Raw genomic sequence first — 16,604 nt, 5'->3', positions numbered from 1 at the left:
CAGATTGACCCAACCTTTTAGGATTTCTTGGGAAAGGCTGGCAGTAAGATCAGCTCACATTTTCTAGAGACAGTGCAGCTGGAAAGCACTCTGTCTTAGAGTTCTCTCACACTGGAGAGGTGTCATGGCAGATTAGAGAGAGGGCCAGGCTTGGAATCAGGAAGAATTGAGTTTGATGTCTGCATCTAACCCCTTCCTGGCTGGATGACCTGAGCACGTCTCTATATGTCTTGGGGAACTGCCGAGGCCAAATTATATAATTTGGAAAGGGAGCATCCCAGAGGAGGAGATCCATGCTAATTAAATCAAACAACCAACAAGCATCTGTACCATGTGCCAGGCACTAGAACAACAGTATGGAAAAAACCCACCTCTGTCCTTAAGATCCTTATCTTATTCATATAATAGATTGATTTACAATATTGTATGTCTATCAGCATGTGGTATATACTATAAATAGAGGTATAAATGTGTATAAATACACATTGTGCACAGACACATGTATATATGTATATATACACATATATAAATAATAAATACACACACACACACACACACACACACACACACACACACAAAGATCCTGAGGGTAATAGCTGGATCATCGCTAACGTTTGTTTCTGCCCCAGCCCTGAAGACATCAGTAGCTGTTGCTTGTATGTGGCTATATTCTCATAGGAGTCACTCTGTTCCATCCACATCTGGATCCCGAGACTGGAACCCGAGTTTTGCCCCTTTGCAGTCTATCACCTTGGTCCAGTCTATTTCTCAGCTTTTCTTAAGTGGCTGAGTTCCCCTTATTAAATATTCCCTCTAACAGTGGAAGCCAGTAAAAAAGCAATAGCTTCCCCTCTTTAGGGAGTCTGACTAGTTCTCAAAGAAGTCTCATAACACCCTATTAGGTAGGAAGAACAAGTATCATTATCCCATTTTGCAGATGAGGAACCAGAGGCCCAGAACAAAAAAACTGGAAGGGAAAACATTTAGTATTTATATAATTTCAGCCGGTAGAAACAACTGAACTTCAGACCTGGTTAATTAAAATGAGGCGCTAGCAGATGAGCTTCCTCCACTTGGGGGGTGGCACCCCTCCTCCTGGCCCTGCTTCTCTTCCTCATGAGAACCCCAGGCTCTGATCCATGGCCCCCTCCCTCTGTCAGCCCATCAGCTGAATTTGTTTTAGGTTTCCACCAGGCTAGTGAGCTTTCCCAGAGCAGACTCAAAGGAATTATGGGCTCTGAATATCGTTTTGTTAGATGCTCACACATTTACATCCGATGGTGGGCAAAGAGAAGGGCTAAAAACAGAATAAGAAGAGCTAATTTTGTGCAAGAAACAAGACTGAGTCCCCATCCCAATAGCTGGGCATGCCGGGTGTAGGAGATGCTTATTTTCCATAGACCTGTTTGTGATCCTGCCCAAAAAAACTGATCCCCTTGTCTGAGCAAATGTTCTCTGGGATCTTATAGAGGAATCTAGAAAAAATGAAAACAGAAAAAGCTGCAAAGGTGGAAAGGGACTTGCTCTCATTTGTTATCCCCCTTTAAAAAATAAAAAAGTCAGCCAGTCACATTTAAAGGTTTACATTATTACTCTCTTTATGACCTGTATGACTTGCTGTATCACCTAACTTGGGTCTGAATTTCCTTCACTCTAAAATAAGACAGTTGGATTTAATGATCTCCAAGGTCCCTTCTACTTATTAATCTGTGACCCTTTATTTATGATACTGTTAATTTTTAAAATTTTGCTTTTTTAGGTTTGCTTATGAAAAAGCATTGATCGGATAACTGGATTAAAACAATCATCATTAATCTTTAAGCCAAAAGTTTGAGAACCAATGACAGATTCTAACCTTTATCTCAGAAGAAAGTCACATCAATTGTGTACTCAGATTTCTCTTATAAAAATAGCATGCTGATAAAAACAAACCAAAAGGAAAATAGGAATGAAAGACAAAATGTATTAAGGATATTTGAAACCTAATTCTCTAATTTTTTTTATTAGACATGTTGCCTGACTTTCTTTAGCATCATCTTGGACAAGTCCTGGAGAAACCAGAGTTGGTTTATACTTCTAGATGAAAAAGTCCTGGATGCTTTCTTTCATCTCTGTGACTTTATAACTATGAAATACCAAAAGACTTCAAAAGTAAAACTCTCACTTTAATAAGAGATTTTAAATGTCCTATTTCTGAAATAAGAAATTTTAGAAACTGATAAATTTAATAGAAAAAGTAAAAAAATTGGATTTGAATATTGGGAAAACTAGATTTGATATAGCAATAGTTGTTATTAAATAGAAGTCTGAAAGAGCACACTTATTTTTCAGCCTCATACAGCACATTTCCAAAAACTGATCACATTTTGGCATAAAGAACTCATACATATGTGCAAAAAGGCAAATATATTAGACATATCCATCATAAATCATAACATAATAACAATGATAATTTAAGAAACATAGGCAAAAGGTACAGATCTAAATGGAAGCAAATTTAAGTTTGATGTATGGAGAAAATCCCTCAATAATTAGAAGCATACAAAAGTGTAATGCACACTTCTTCCCTGCACAGAGTAACTACTTAAGTTTTTTCCTTCTTCCCTGAGTCTTCAAGCAAAGAGTAAGTAATTACCCATCGGGTATATTATAGGAGGGATTCTTATTCATGCACATATTGGACTAGCTGGCTTTTGAAGTCCTTTTCAACTCTGAGATCTGTGATCCTATGACCTTGAGAGTCTACATGCCCTTTCAGGGCTTGCTGAGATTCCAGCCTGGGACATTCTCCAAGAGACATCCTTGTAAATAACTATGACCTGGCATTCTGTTCTAGATAGAACAAAAGCAACTTAATCATCCTAGTACAAATGCACATCACAAGTCCTGTTATTTAAAAAATAAAAATAAAAATACCAGCTCTCCCACGCATATAAAACCCAAGTCAGACCAGATTACCAAATAAAAGGGGAGTGGGAATAAAAGGATGAGTCCTTCTAATACATGGGGGGAATTTAGCAGCAAGGTTTTCTGAAGACCTGCATTCTGATCTCTGTTGGGCTGGCCTAACCTGCTAGGAAAGGAAAGGGGCACTTCAGAAGCACAGCCCCAAGGTTAGGGCATTTCTGATCTCTGATCCCAACTGTAATCTGCTCTTATTTCTTTGTGGTGATCTATTGCTTTCCAAAGCAGAGTCTTTTAGTTCCCTCCAGTTTCAGCATGAATATTCCTGGAGAAGACGTATAACATTCATCGCATGTTGTGGGAAAGAAGGAAGCCAGCATTCTACAGAGAAAGCCAACAGACTACAGTAAAAGAGGCGTGGCAGACATGCATGTAGCTACAGATGCCGCACTGTAATTGTATCCTGCCTAAGCAGGGACTTGTTCATGGAAACTTTTTTTTTTTTTTTCCCAAGATCTGGAAGGAACCTTAGAGATCACCTAATCCAATCTCTTCATCTTACAGTAGGAAGGGAAAAGTGATTTTCCTAGGATAAAACAGAAAGTTGGCAGGAACCCAGCCTCAGGACTTAGGATTCCCCTTCCTGATCTGGGGCCCTTCCCATCATAGCACACTGATAGAGTCAGGGAAGCCCATTATAATCCTAAACACTGATCAGTACCTAAGTACGATGGCTTCCATGCTCGGTGATTTAAAGGACCATCCTACTCATCGCTTCGCTCCAAAGAAAACCAGACAATAGAGTGTGGGTTCCAATGTTAACCTCATTCTTAGCTTTACCCAACAGGACCAGACATGCTTTGTAGAACTTAGAAACTCCATGGGGAGACTAGAGTGCTACGATGAGAGGACCTGGCTTTGAATCCCAGTTCCTCCTAGATCTTGGAACCTGTGTAGTCTTGGACAAGTCCACCTTGGGACTCAGTTTCCTCATCTGTAAAATGGATAGTTGGATTGTCATCATCATGAAAATTCTTTTCAGCTCAAAACTTACTATCTTATTTTGACACCAATACTAGTTGAAGTGCACAGGAACATGGTCAGAGGAACATCTCCTGTCCACATTCTCTGATGGACACCATGGCCAGAAAGTAACCTTTGACCAACCACTCTGTTTTCAATCCCAACAACAAAAGTTTGATGTAGAAAAGGCTTAATCAAGGACAGGGTGTGGATTTCTCAGCTACTTTCAGCCTAACCTCAAACTCACGAGACCACAAATAACAGAGCCAGTTTGAGCGAATTAGTCCCGAGGTCCAAGAACTCTAACGGGGGAATTCAGGGTCGCTTTATTCGATTCATTTCAATCAGCAAGGCTCTGGAGGATGAGAGACAAGCATGGACCTGTCTGACAGAAGTTTACAGCCTGTCAGATTATTATTTCTTCAAAGTATATTTCATCCTCTACCACTTTTATTATTATTATTGTAAACTCCTTGAGGGAAGGAACTATCTTTTGCATTTCTTTGTATTCCTATCCCTTAACACAGTGCTTGGCACACATGACTACATGGATCAAATTATTTGCCTTCTCAAGAAGGCAGAGGAGGAGGGAAGGCCGGAAGGACAGAATTTGGATAAAGCTTAAGAAATGTTTATTGAGGGACAGTGAGGTGGTGCAGTGGATAGAGCACCAGCCTTGAAGTAAGGAGGACCCGAGTTCAAATCTGAGCTCAGACACTTAACAAGTCCTAGCTGTGTGACCCTGGACAAGTCACTTAACCCCAATTGCCTCAGCAAAAAAGAAAAAAGAAAAGAAATATTTATTGACTGACTGAGCAAGCCTGTGAAGGAGCTTCTCCAGGTTTCTACAGTTGGTAAATATCAGAAGTTTTTCTCTTTGGCCTGTAAAAGGGATCTATTCCCTTGAGATAAGATTTGAAGACTGTGGCTCTCTCTTGTCTTTGAACTTATTCTCCCCGTGGCTTACTGTCATGAGTTTGACTTAAATACCCATGGATAACTAGAAAGCAGAATTAAAATTACAAGCATTAGTCTTTCTTCCTTTTCTTTTTTTGCTGAGGCAATTGGGGTTAAGTGACTTGCCCAGAGTCACACAGCCAGGAAGTGTTAATTGTCTGAGGCTACATTTGAACTCCTGACTTCAGGGCTGTTGCTCTATCCACTGTGCTACCCAGCTGTCCTGTCTTTTTTTCCTTTTTCTTCAGAGATAAGGGACTGTATGGAATGTTGCATGTCTTATTAGATGTGTCAGGATTTTTTTCCCTTTGTTATAAGGAAAAACGAGGGTGGAGAGAAGGGGTATGTTCAGAAATGATTGATGGGAAACAAAAGACATCAATAAAAATGATTCAAAGTATGCATTTGTAAACCAAGCAAAACCATTTTCTTCATAGCGCACTCCCATCCCCACCACAGACAGAATCTGCCCTGTGTCTTGAGTGCTTGCTGAGTCAGCCATTACAAACAACCTATTCAGCCTGGGAATGGACACGTTCATCCCTCCCCTTCAGCCATCTCTCTCCACTCCTACTCAACAGACTTGACATAGGAGATCTTCTCTTTCTTTCTTCGAGGCAGTTGGAGTTAAGAGACTTGCCCAAAGTCACACAGCTGGTAAACCTTAAGTCTCTGAGGTCAGTTTTAAACTCAGATCCTCTTGGCTCCAAGGCCAGTGTTCTATCCATTGCATCATCTAGCTCCCTCCCTTCTCTTTCCTTAATCTCAGAGTTTTCCAACACACAAAGAGGCAAAATCAGTACCATGCTATCTCTGAAGGCCCCCTCCTCCACATCCTCTCAATCAGGATCTTCTTACCTTCAGGCCTGGGGCCAGGACTTCTTTCTGGTTGATCTGAATGAGCGTTATGGCCATCAGCACAGCCACGCTTACAAGTAAGACCACCAAGGCAACCACAGCAGGGGTCCGGGACAGGGCCTTGAAGCCTGAAATGGAAAGACACCCCCCCATACAGATAAGGACACAGGCAGGACACGGTCAGGACACGGTCACTGTCCTCTTGAGCTGAGTGGTGCTGGGAAATTCTTTTTAAGAAGGAACTAGACACCATTTAATTGATTCCCTTTGATTTACAGAGGAGGAAATTGGGCTCTAGAATGCGGAAGGGCTCAAGGTAATGAGGAATAGGAGGAGAATCGGAACTCAAATCCTCTTCTCTTTTCCTCCCATCTCTCTCTATAGGACTCTGCTGCTCTCTGGCAACAATGTCCCATCCCTCCAGCAAAGGACCAGTCATTTTATTGTCTTTCTTTAGGCCCAAGGAAGTAAAATGATCACTAGCTAGAGACTTTGGGATTGAGACCCCAGGCTATCAGAAAGGTAAAGAGTGTTCTAAAAATGGGACACGGTTCATGTCTTCTCCAGTTGAGCCAAAGTCACTGTATGTTACCGGTTGACAGAAGATCAATCTTGGCTCTAGGTGAGGGAATATTTTTAAAGTTCCCATTAATGATGGCTTGTTCTTAGAAACTATAAGTTCTAGGTTAAGGGGTTGCTGGAAGGTGACACTGCAGCCCTGAGAATAAAAGCCCAGTCAGAGCTTCCAGAATGTCCATTTCCCCCAGTCTTCACTTTAACCCTTTTGTAACTTGTTAACACTCCCCCTCCCTCATAATGGGAGAGACACTTTGAACCTTGCAGACCTGTTCAACCCTCCTCTTTGAATCCTGGCCTTCTTATGTTAAGGCATGTACCTGATAAACTCTCCTTTATCTGCCCCCTGCATAAGGTGCTTTTCCTAAATAATAAATAATAATAATAACTTCTAACATTCATATAGCATTGCAAGGTTTGCGAAAATTTTCTCCTTTGATGTTCACAACAACCCTTTAAGGTAGGTGCTGTTATTATTCCCATTTTACAGTTGAGGAAACTGAGGCAGATAGAAGCTAAGTGACATCACAAGGTCACACAGCTAGGAAGTGTCTGAGTCTGGATTTGCCCTCAGGACTTCCTGGATCAGGTGTGGTGCTCTTTTTACTGGGATAGTTCCACTGTGGGGTGGCAGGATTTCTGTAATAGAATCTCTTTCTCCCTATTGCACAGGACCTGTCTAGCATCTCTCCCCTCGGAGAGAAGGGTCTAGAACACATCTCTTTGGGATTATCCCAATTTTTCTTCACTTAGATCATTGATCATTAACTCATAAATCTCAAAGTACTACAGCTTGGGTCAAGAAGATCTGAGTCTCTATGACATCATAGACAGTCACTAGTTGTATGATCCTGGGCAAGTCACTTAATCTGTCTGCCTCAATTTCTTTGTGTGTAAGACAGAGTAATGATAATTGCAGTCAGCTCAAAGAGTTGTCATGAGCATCAAATGATATCCCAGACTCCAGATCTAGAATGGGAAGGACTCAGAGGCATTAGAAAAATGAGCACCTATTAGAAGCTTGTTCTGTGCCAGGCACTGTGCCAAGGGCACAAAGAGGATAGATACTAAGTGTAAGTCATATAGATACTAATATCGTATGGATACTAAGTATATTATATAGATACTAAGTATATCATATAAATATTAAGTGTATTATATAGATACTAAGTATAAGTCATATACAGATACTAAGTGTCAAAGATTGGAACCCAGATTTCTAATTCCAAATTTAGTGCTCTTCTCACCACCACAAAGCCTCTCCAAAAGTCACTCCAAGACATCAGAAGTGTGGCCCTCCTTTGTAAGGCAAGTTTTTTTTCCCTCAAGTGACATTAGTGCTTAGAAGAGGCACAGCAAGAAAACCTTAGTGGAAAGAGCCCCAGACTTGGCCCCCAAAGCCCTGGGTGCGAATTCAAATTCTGCTGTGAACATCCTTGTGTCATTGGGCCAGTCCCCTCATCTCTTTTGATCTCTTTCCTCCTTTGGCAAATCAGGGAGGAGGAGATGTTTTCTAAGCTTCTTCCCAGTCTTATCACTGATGCCATAATGAGCTCACCCTGGAGCTGGTTTCACCTTCACCTGCCCAACAGGCAGGCTTTGGGAGCAGAGCCAGCAGGTGCTCTTTCCCAGTGAGACAGGACTGGACAGTGGAAAGCAAAAGCCAAAACACATCCAAGAGGAATTTTCCCAGGTGGTGACTTCATGTACAAAGAAGGATCTCCCTCTGGGGCAAGTTGTCTCCTGCCCTGCTGGAGGTGCACCCTGGCCCTGGAGCCTTGGAAAGCTTGAATCATGGGATATCCACCTGAGAGCCTCGACTCGGAATTAGTCAGGTTAGGCTCTGTCTGCTGCTGCTTCATTGCAATAGACATTGAAGATGTGCAGGGGAAGAGAAGGACCAGAGGTGGGATCCTGAAATACTAGGAGGCTGTGGAGGCACGGAGGCTCAGGATCATAGATCTACAGGTGGCTCAACCTCCTCATGTTATAGATGAAAAACTAAAGCCCAGCTCACAAGCCAGTCTGAATGTCTGAGGTCCTAACTCCCAGCATTATGGCATGCTGGCCCTGCAGTCTTAATATACTTTTAAACCGATAAGAGACAATGTGGTTCGATGGAAACAGGAGAGATTTGAGTTCAAATTCCACCTCTGATATTCACTAGCTTTACTGTGATTACAGGCAAATCACCCTTACTCTGTTACCTCAGTTTCCTTCTCTGTAAAATGTAGCTCTCAATTTAACAATCCAATTAGGCACCTCCTATATGTCAGGTATTGAATGAAATGCTGGGGATGCAAAGAGAAAAAAAAACCCTTCAAGGAACTTATATTCTAATGAGATGATGATAATTCTTATAGCAGCAACTTTATAGGTTTATTATTGTTGTGAGCCTCAAATGAGATGCTCATAAATATTCTGCAAACCTTGAAGGTTTGCATTTCGATAGATATTTCATATGGTATCATTAGAATAAATACATGAAGCTATCCCTTGTAAGTATTCACACACAGGAATAAATTAGGATTCTAGAGTTCTATGGCTGGTGAAGTATATCTAAGTATGGTGGATTAAGGGCATGAAAAAGATCTTAGAAGGTCATCTAGACTCATCCTTTCGTTTTACAAAAGAAGAAACAGAGATCCGAGTTCACGGCTGTAAGTGGCAAGCAATGTCTTCAATCTTTTCTGGATATCCCATGGTACCTAGCTCCAAATGAGGCACGTAATGGCCATCAGTAAAACTATCAATGGAAATGAAGGATTTTAGCCTGCTTTTGTTAGGAAACAGACCATCTAAAAGACATTTCTATAAAGCTTTGTTAAAGTCTTCAATTCAGGAAGTCAGTCTGATCAGTTTTCACCTGAATTATCACCTAATGTTTTCTCAACATTTATCCCACTAGACAGCTAGAATTATTGGGAATGGTTCTTCTAAGGAATCAAGTCAAAATAGCGCTTAGGGCTCTTTGCTTAACTTCATCTTTCATTACCCTTCCTTTTCCTGATCTTCACTGTAAAGGGATCAAGGTATTTGAGCAAGGTTGGAAGTCCTTTCAACAGATAGATCAATGGAGTGAGGATGGAATATACTTTTTTTGTAAATATATTCAACAATTCTTGGCATGTAGTAGGTGCTTAATAAATGCTTGTGGGTTGGTTGATATCAAGTCAATGATCTTGAGCAAATCACTTCCTTCCTTTTCTAGAGCTCTGTTTCTTTAAAAGGTTGTAACATAAAGGTTGGACAAGGTGATTCCCTAGGGCACTAGAAAATTCAGATCTTTGAAATGATACAAAGAAAGTAATAATGATGGCAACTGAAAAATGGTTCCCTCATCTAGTGGTAGGATCATAGATTATGTCTATAGCAAACAATCAAGAATTGAACTTTCTTTTATCTCTTTTACTTTTTAAAAGAGATTCTTTATCTCTTTTTAAGATATGGTCTTTATAGCATGGCTCCTTGACAATGAAAGTTAGGGGGAAAGGGGAATAAAGGATGACGTTGAATAATGAGGCAGGAATGGATAAGTTGTGATTGTGAGGTTGGAGGACCTTGGAAACCAGCTGGACCAACTCACTCATTTTGAATTCCAGGAGATGCCCGAATCTTGCCCAAGGTCATATAACCAAATTGGTTTTTGCACATAGGCCCTTTGACTCCCAAACCAGTACTTTCTCCCATTGTATATATCACCTCCTTTCAAAATATAGTCTTTTAAATAAGAGTTGGGGAATCTTTGGAGAGGTCATTCATAAGCTCCTTGTTCCATCAGCTCTCTGTCCACTTACCCACCCCATCCCTACTTCTCCATGTCCTGGGGACCATTTCACAAATTTTTCCTGAGTTTCTCCTCAATCCAAGGCTCTGGACTTGACACCAATGCCAACTCTTGCCTTTGATTTTACGATTTTGATAATTATTTCAATAGAATTTATTTCCTCTGCAATCCTATACATTTTGTTTTATGCACTTAAAAACATTCTTCTGAGAAGGGGATCTAGACTTCTCTAGACTTCCAGGGGGCTCCATGACACATAGAAAAATTAAGATCCCTCACAACTGCCTCATTTTATCAATAAGGAAATGTTAAGTGACTTGGGATTTGAACCCAGGTCTTCTGACATCTAAATCACAGTTCTTTCCAAGACCATTCACTGCCTCTTAGATTGCCATATTCCAATGTAGCTATGCGCTCATCTAATTCTCATTGTCTCATATGATAACAGAAAGCAGGTCAATCCTTGGGATGAACCAGCCCTGGAGATGCCGCTCCCTGAATCCTCCCAAATTGGAAGACTCACTTACTAAAAGAAATAAACTCTAAATCATTTCCTAAGGTAAGGAAATCTCAATCAAAGACCAAAAGTACCAGAGAAAATTTGCTTAATGTGGAAGGTACTAGCATAGTATAATGGGGGATGGGGGAAAGTTGATCTGGGAGTCAGAACCTTTGGGTTCAAGTTTCAGGTTCTTGGGCAACTCACTCTGTGGGCCTCAGTTTATTTATGTGTCAAATGAGGAAACTGGAGTCCATGGTCTCTAAGATTAACCTCCAGACCCCTGATTCTGCCAGCTGACTTGCCCGGCCCGTCTCATGAGGAGAGCTACCAGTCCAGTAATGGGCAACATGAGGGGATAAAGGAATTGGGGGAATATTAGCTCAGAGAAGATTCAGGAGAGGCTTGACAGCTATGTTCTAGTAATTGAAGGGTTGTCTTTTGAAAAAGAGATTAGATTTGGTTGGTTGGTTTGTTGTGTTCATTCTCAAAGGGGACCAATGATGTTAGGAGGGTGCTGTCTAGACTTGCCAGTGAGTTGGATTTAAGTGAGGCAGATTTTATTTCACCTTAGAGGGAACAACTAAGAACAATGGGAGGAAGTGGAGGAGAGACAGATTTAGACTAATGTCAGAAAAAGCTTCCTAATCATCAGAGTTATCCCGAAGAAAAAGAGGCTGCCTGGGAAGGTGGACCTTCCTGGAGGTGCTCAAGCAAAGCCACTTGTCAGGTACCCCACTGGGGAGTCTTATATGTGCATGGATTAGGCTAGATGGCCACAGGGTCCTTCCCCAAACTCTCTGGTAAAAACTCCTCTTTTTAGCAATTTCCACAGAAGAGTAATTTTTTTTTCCCTTCTCTGGTTGAGAACATCTCACCAAAAAACTTCTATGTGGAAAGTGCCTTACAGGTTATGCAGATAAATGTGGAGGTTTAACCAAACATTTTAATTATATATTTCATACCTGACTGGGGCAGAGCTTGAGATTTCCATGATACTGGAACACCAACTGTAAAAAATAATAAATAAAAATAAAGAGCCATCTCCTATGCCGGACATACTCACGCCCAGCTCGGCACCTCTGGCCAAGTATTTTGTGTGAAGGATGTAGGTGTGCATTTATTTCCCATGGACTATGCAAATAACTTATTAAAAAAAACTGGGATTTAGCAAGTGCTCAAAAGTGTGAAAAGCTCCTTACATAAAGGGGAGTGTGTAATGATCTCATCTGAGCCTCACAACAATCTGGAAACTATGTTCTATTAGCTCCAGTTTACAAATGATAATAACTGACATCCACATATGATTTAAGGTATGAGAAACACCTTACAGACATTATCTCATTCGATGCTAAATAGGGAGGCCTCTTAGTACAGTGGGAAGTGTAGAGAGTTTAGAGCTTTAAAGAGGGTGTGGGTCCCAGCTCTGCCTCTTCTCTGGATCTCAGTTTAGTTCATCTGAACATGGGGTGATAATTGGACTTGCTGATTTTCAAGACTCCTGTCCTTTTTCAATGTGAAATCCTGTGAGTCTCATAATACCAAATTCAAGTAAATACCATTAGTATCATCAGTCTCATTTTACTGAAAAGGAAATTTAGGATTGAGCAAAACGAGAGGTTGAATGCTTTGCTTCTGGTCACACAGTTTTCAAGCTGGATTCAAAATCAGATCTTCCTGATTCCAAGTCCTATACTCTCTCTAATATTTCCTAAAAACTCTTTCACATCCCATTATCCTAAAGCACAGTATTCTAGAGCATAGTTTCTTACTCTGGAGTCAATAATTAATCAAGGGATCAATTAGATGGAAAATGTATGGATATCTTGATTTTCACTCATCTCTTTAGCATTTTCTTCAATTTTTAAAAACAGGACTTTGAGAAGTCTTAACTCTGCCAAAAAAGCTCATAATCCAAAAATCTGGAACTTCCTCCCTGTTCTTCAGCCACTTAAGCTAAAATTCATTCCCCTAAGGCTGAAAGAACTTTCTTTTATCTCTTTTAGGAATGGTCTTCATATTCTGGCTCCTTGACAATGAAAATTAGGGGAAAAGGGGAATAAAGGCTGAAGTCCTTCTGTCTCACAGATACTAACCTGCTTGTTCACAGGGCTGCCGAGAAAGAACAGTAAACATCTTCCCTTTTTAAGCTGTAAGTGAGACAAAAACACATCAAGACAATTTCCATTTATGTAGACATCAACTCAATGATAGTCAAAGTAACTTGCACACATTAAAAAAACACAAACACTCTGAGATTTCCCTCTAACCTCAAATCAAAGCATCAAGGAAATGTTTGGTGACGAGTTATCGGGACCAGGTGAAATAGATCAAGAATCAGTGCAGAAAGAATGTTTGTGGCAGCCGTCTTTGTGGTGTCCAGAAACTGGAAACTGAATGGATGCCCATCAATTAGAGAATGGCTGAATAAATTGTGGTTTATGAATATTATGGAATATTATTGTTCTGTAAGAAATGACCAGCAGGAGGATTTCAGAGAGGCCTGGAGAGACTTACATGGACTGATGCTGAGTGAAGTGAGCAGGACCAGGAGATCATTGTATACTTCAACAACAATATTGTATGAGGATCAATTCTGATGGACGTGGCCCTCTTCAACAATGAGATGAACCAAATCTGCTCCAATAGAGCAGTGATGAACTGAACCAGCTACACCCAGAGAAAGAACTCTGGGAGAAGACTATGAACCACTACATAGAATTTCCAATCCCTCTATTTTTGTCCACCTGCATTTTGGATTTCCTTCACAGGCTAACTGTACACTATTTCAAAGTCCTATTCTTTTTGTTCAGCAAAACAACTGTTGGTCATGTATATATATAGTATTTAATTTATACTCTAACATATTTAACATGTATGGGTCGACCTGCCATCTGGGGGGGGGGAGGAAGGGGAGAGATTGGAACAAAAGGTTTGGCAATTGTCAACGTTGTAAAATTAGCCATGCAAATATCTGGTAAACAAAAACTATTTTAAAAAAAGAAAAGAAGAAGAAGAATCAGTGCAGAGTCCTCAGGAGATCATCAAGTCAAACCCCTTTTCTTTTAAGAAGAAGCTGACTTACAGAGCTAGGGTCCCACCACCAACAGGTATCAGCGTCCAGGCCTTCTGAGTATTTTTGCTACCACTCCATGCTATTAGCACGCGTTGTAGGGTAAAGTCCTACCAGACAGGAGAGTTCAAAACTATTTGGAATACTTCATTTTCTGAAGCTGTTGTTCACCTCTCTGCTATTCATGGCTATTTTGTTTAAATTCCAAGCAATCACTAATTATAGTTTAAGAAATCAAGAACTTGTGATTTCAAACTCAGGGGAAGCTGAGTTCAAATTATCCTCGTTAACTGGGCAACCATGAATCAGTCATTGAGATCTCTGTTCACCTACATTCCTATAAATAGACCCCAAATTGGAGAATATCTCTCATTTTGACAGGGGACAAACCCGCACCCACTGGAATGTAAGCTACCTGGGGACTAGGATTTGTACATTTTGTGTTCCTTTCCAAAGTGCTTAGAACCAGGTAGACATTGAATCTTTTTTTTTTTCCCCTGAGGCTGGGGTTAAGTGACTTGCCCAGGGTCATACAGTTAGGAAGTGTTAAGTGTCTGAGACCAGATTTGAACTCGGGTCCTCCTGAATTCAAGGCTGGTGCTCTATGCACTGCGCCACCTAGCTGCCCCCCACATTGAATCTTTCTTAAAGAATTGACATTTAAGGAGAGCACTTGAATCTGGTCAAGAGTTTCTGAGTCCATCCCACTTTACCTCTTAACTCTTGTGAGCCAAGGCTTCAGTTTTCTCATCTATAAAATGGGGATAATAATAGTCCCGTCTCACTGGGTTGTCGGGAGGATAAAATTAGATACAATTTGTAAATCACCCGGCAAACTTTAAAGCATTATGTAAGTGCTAGCTGTTATTACAATTATTCACACAGATCGTGCTTCTGGAATTGAGGAAGATTCAGAGTATGTCCTTAGGGGAGCGCAGTGACCCTGTTAGCTCCCACCTCTGGGGGAGATTTGCAGATTGGAATCTCCCGCAAATCCTGAATTATTGTCAATGATTTAGAGCTAGGAAGTAGATTGGAAATGAGCAAGCCTCGGACCAGCCTTTTAAGAGTGAGAAACTCCTGCTCGGAAGGGAGTGACTAAAGCAGGAAGTCTGGGCTTTGAACCCAGAACTCCGAGTCCACGTGCCGCGGCCATCCTGGGCGCTCTCCCAGCGTCGATCTCTAAACTTCCTTCCCCCTCAGACGGTCCGGGGGGCTGGAATTTTAGGCAACGTCCAAAAACCTTCGAAAGCCTAAGGGGGGGGGGCGAGAAAACCCTTTCTCCTCGAAGGTTCCAGCGTCCTACAGGGAGACTGAGGCAAGACTTCTTTCCCGTCGGGAAGGGAGCGCAGCTTTTGCCTCTGTTGGTTCCCTGGCTCCCAGAAGGGCTTGGGAGCCGCGCTGGCCAGCGGCACTTGGGGCCGGGCTCAGATCTCAGCCGCTCCTCCCAGCTCAAGATGCAGGGAAGGACATTTTTTTCCATTTTTTTCCATTTTTTTTTCTCCGGGGGCAGAGGGCGCCGCAGTCCCCCCGGGCCGGAGACCTTTCTCCCACTTCTCACGCATCTAGCCAGCCTTTACGCATTCGGCAAAAGTCCTGATCTCCCTCCCCCGACCAGGACCCCCTTTCCCTCCCCCCCCCCGGGGCTCCGGTCTGCTCTGACCCCTTTCCCCTCCCCAGGACCCTCGGGGATCACGTTCACTTTCACTTGCTTTCCGGGGACGCTCCGAAGCCGAGGCCCAGCTCCGGAGCTCCCCCGCCCCGCGCCCAGAAGGCGCGCGCTCTCCGCCCCCCAGGGGCCGTCTGACCTTCCTTACCGGCCCGAAACGCGAGGAAGGTGCCGAAGGCTCTGCCGGGGCGGTCTGCTCTGCTGCTCCGCTCCCGGGCGGGCGGGGCGGAGGCGGCGTGGGAAAGCGAGGTCTGGCGGCCGGGCTGGGGGCTGCCTGCCTCGGGCCGGAGCGACTGCGAGCCGCCGGGAGTCGCTCTGCGGGGAGCGCGTGGCAGCCTCCGGGAAGAGGCTGGGGCTTCCGCGCCCCCTCGCTCTCGGGAGGCGCCCCAGGGGTTTCCTACAGACGGCCGGACCGGGCAGCCCACCGCCAACTCTCCGGCCCCAGCGCAGGGCGAGGCAGTGACCTCCCGAATTCCCCGCCCTCCCGAGCGGGCTGCACCTGGTCGTCCGGCCAGGGGCCGCGAGTGATTTTTTGGCAGCTTCTCGCCAGACTCCCTCGCCCCGGATCTCCTCAATGCGAGCGGCTGAGGATGCTCCCTGGCCCCGCCCCTACATCCCTGGCCCCGCCCCCACCTCCCTGGCCTGCCCTGGGAAGGCGCTGCATGAGTGCTGGGTGCGAGAGAATATGGCACCCAGGAGATGGGGGTGGGGGTGGGAGTGGAGGCCAGGCCAAGCGGAGGGCACCGGAGGACGCCCAGGGCATCAGCCAGGTGTGCGAGGAAGCGCCCCTCAGAGCCGTCTGACAGACTCTCCTGCTTTCCCCAATCTGAGGACCTCTGGGAAAGGCTCTCTGCCAGTCCCGCGGGCACGAAATCGCAGGGTTGGGCTTCAGACCCAAGTTCGCAGCCTCCAAAATCCCCTCCCCCCAGGCTGCCCTCCCTTCTCCCAGGGCACCCTTCCCCCAGCACTTTTATAGAAGTGGAATCGTGTTAGAAAAGCAGTGTCAAGTTAGAGCTTGAAAGGGAGATGTCAGAATGACAAGGGGGCTTGGAGGAAGGGCTGGGAGCTCCCCAACTCGCCCTACCAGGCTGGTTCCCAAGTGGGGATGGGGGATGGGAGGAAGGAGTCCCACTTCTAGTAACCCCTCCCCACTACGGCTTTACATTTCTACTTCTGGGTCCTAAGAGCCCAGAAACTCCTGTAGTCCCTGAACCATGTAGGTACAGGCCCACGGACATCTGAGCTCCCAAGGGAGGGG

General features: G+C 43.5%; 1 protein-coding gene across 3 annotated transcripts in view; it reads right to left on the bottom strand.

Moving 5' to 3' along the window:
• Positions 1–16,176, bottom strand: part of ENTPD3 (ectonucleoside triphosphate diphosphohydrolase 3) — a 41,986-nt gene extending 25,810 nt beyond the window's left edge. The window contains exons 1-4 of one of the 3 annotated variants that reach the window (XM_074266865.1): positions 15,486–16,176; positions 12,701–12,754; positions 11,570–11,614; positions 5,743–5,870 (exon numbers count right to left, since the gene is read on the bottom strand). In XM_074266865.1, coding sequence (XP_074122966.1) covers positions 5,743–5,870; positions 11,570–11,614; positions 12,701–12,740 — 213 coding nt within the window. In that variant the 5' untranslated portion in view covers positions 12,741–12,754; positions 15,486–16,176. The remainder of the gene's footprint in view (positions 1–5,742; positions 5,871–11,569; positions 11,615–12,700; positions 12,755–15,485) is intronic. The other 2 variants (XM_074266863.1, XM_074266866.1) reach the window with 2 other exon arrangements.
• Positions 16,177–16,604: the final 428 nt, after the last annotated feature.

The sequence above is a fragment of the Sminthopsis crassicaudata genome, chromosome 5 (genome assembly GCF_048593235.1).
Source record: "Sminthopsis crassicaudata isolate SCR6 chromosome 5, ASM4859323v1, whole genome shotgun sequence".
Lineage (NCBI taxonomy): Eukaryota > Metazoa > Chordata > Mammalia > Dasyuromorphia > Dasyuridae > Sminthopsis > Sminthopsis crassicaudata.
Note: the sequence above shows the minus strand (reverse complement) of the source record. Positions and strands in the feature narration are given on the sequence as shown.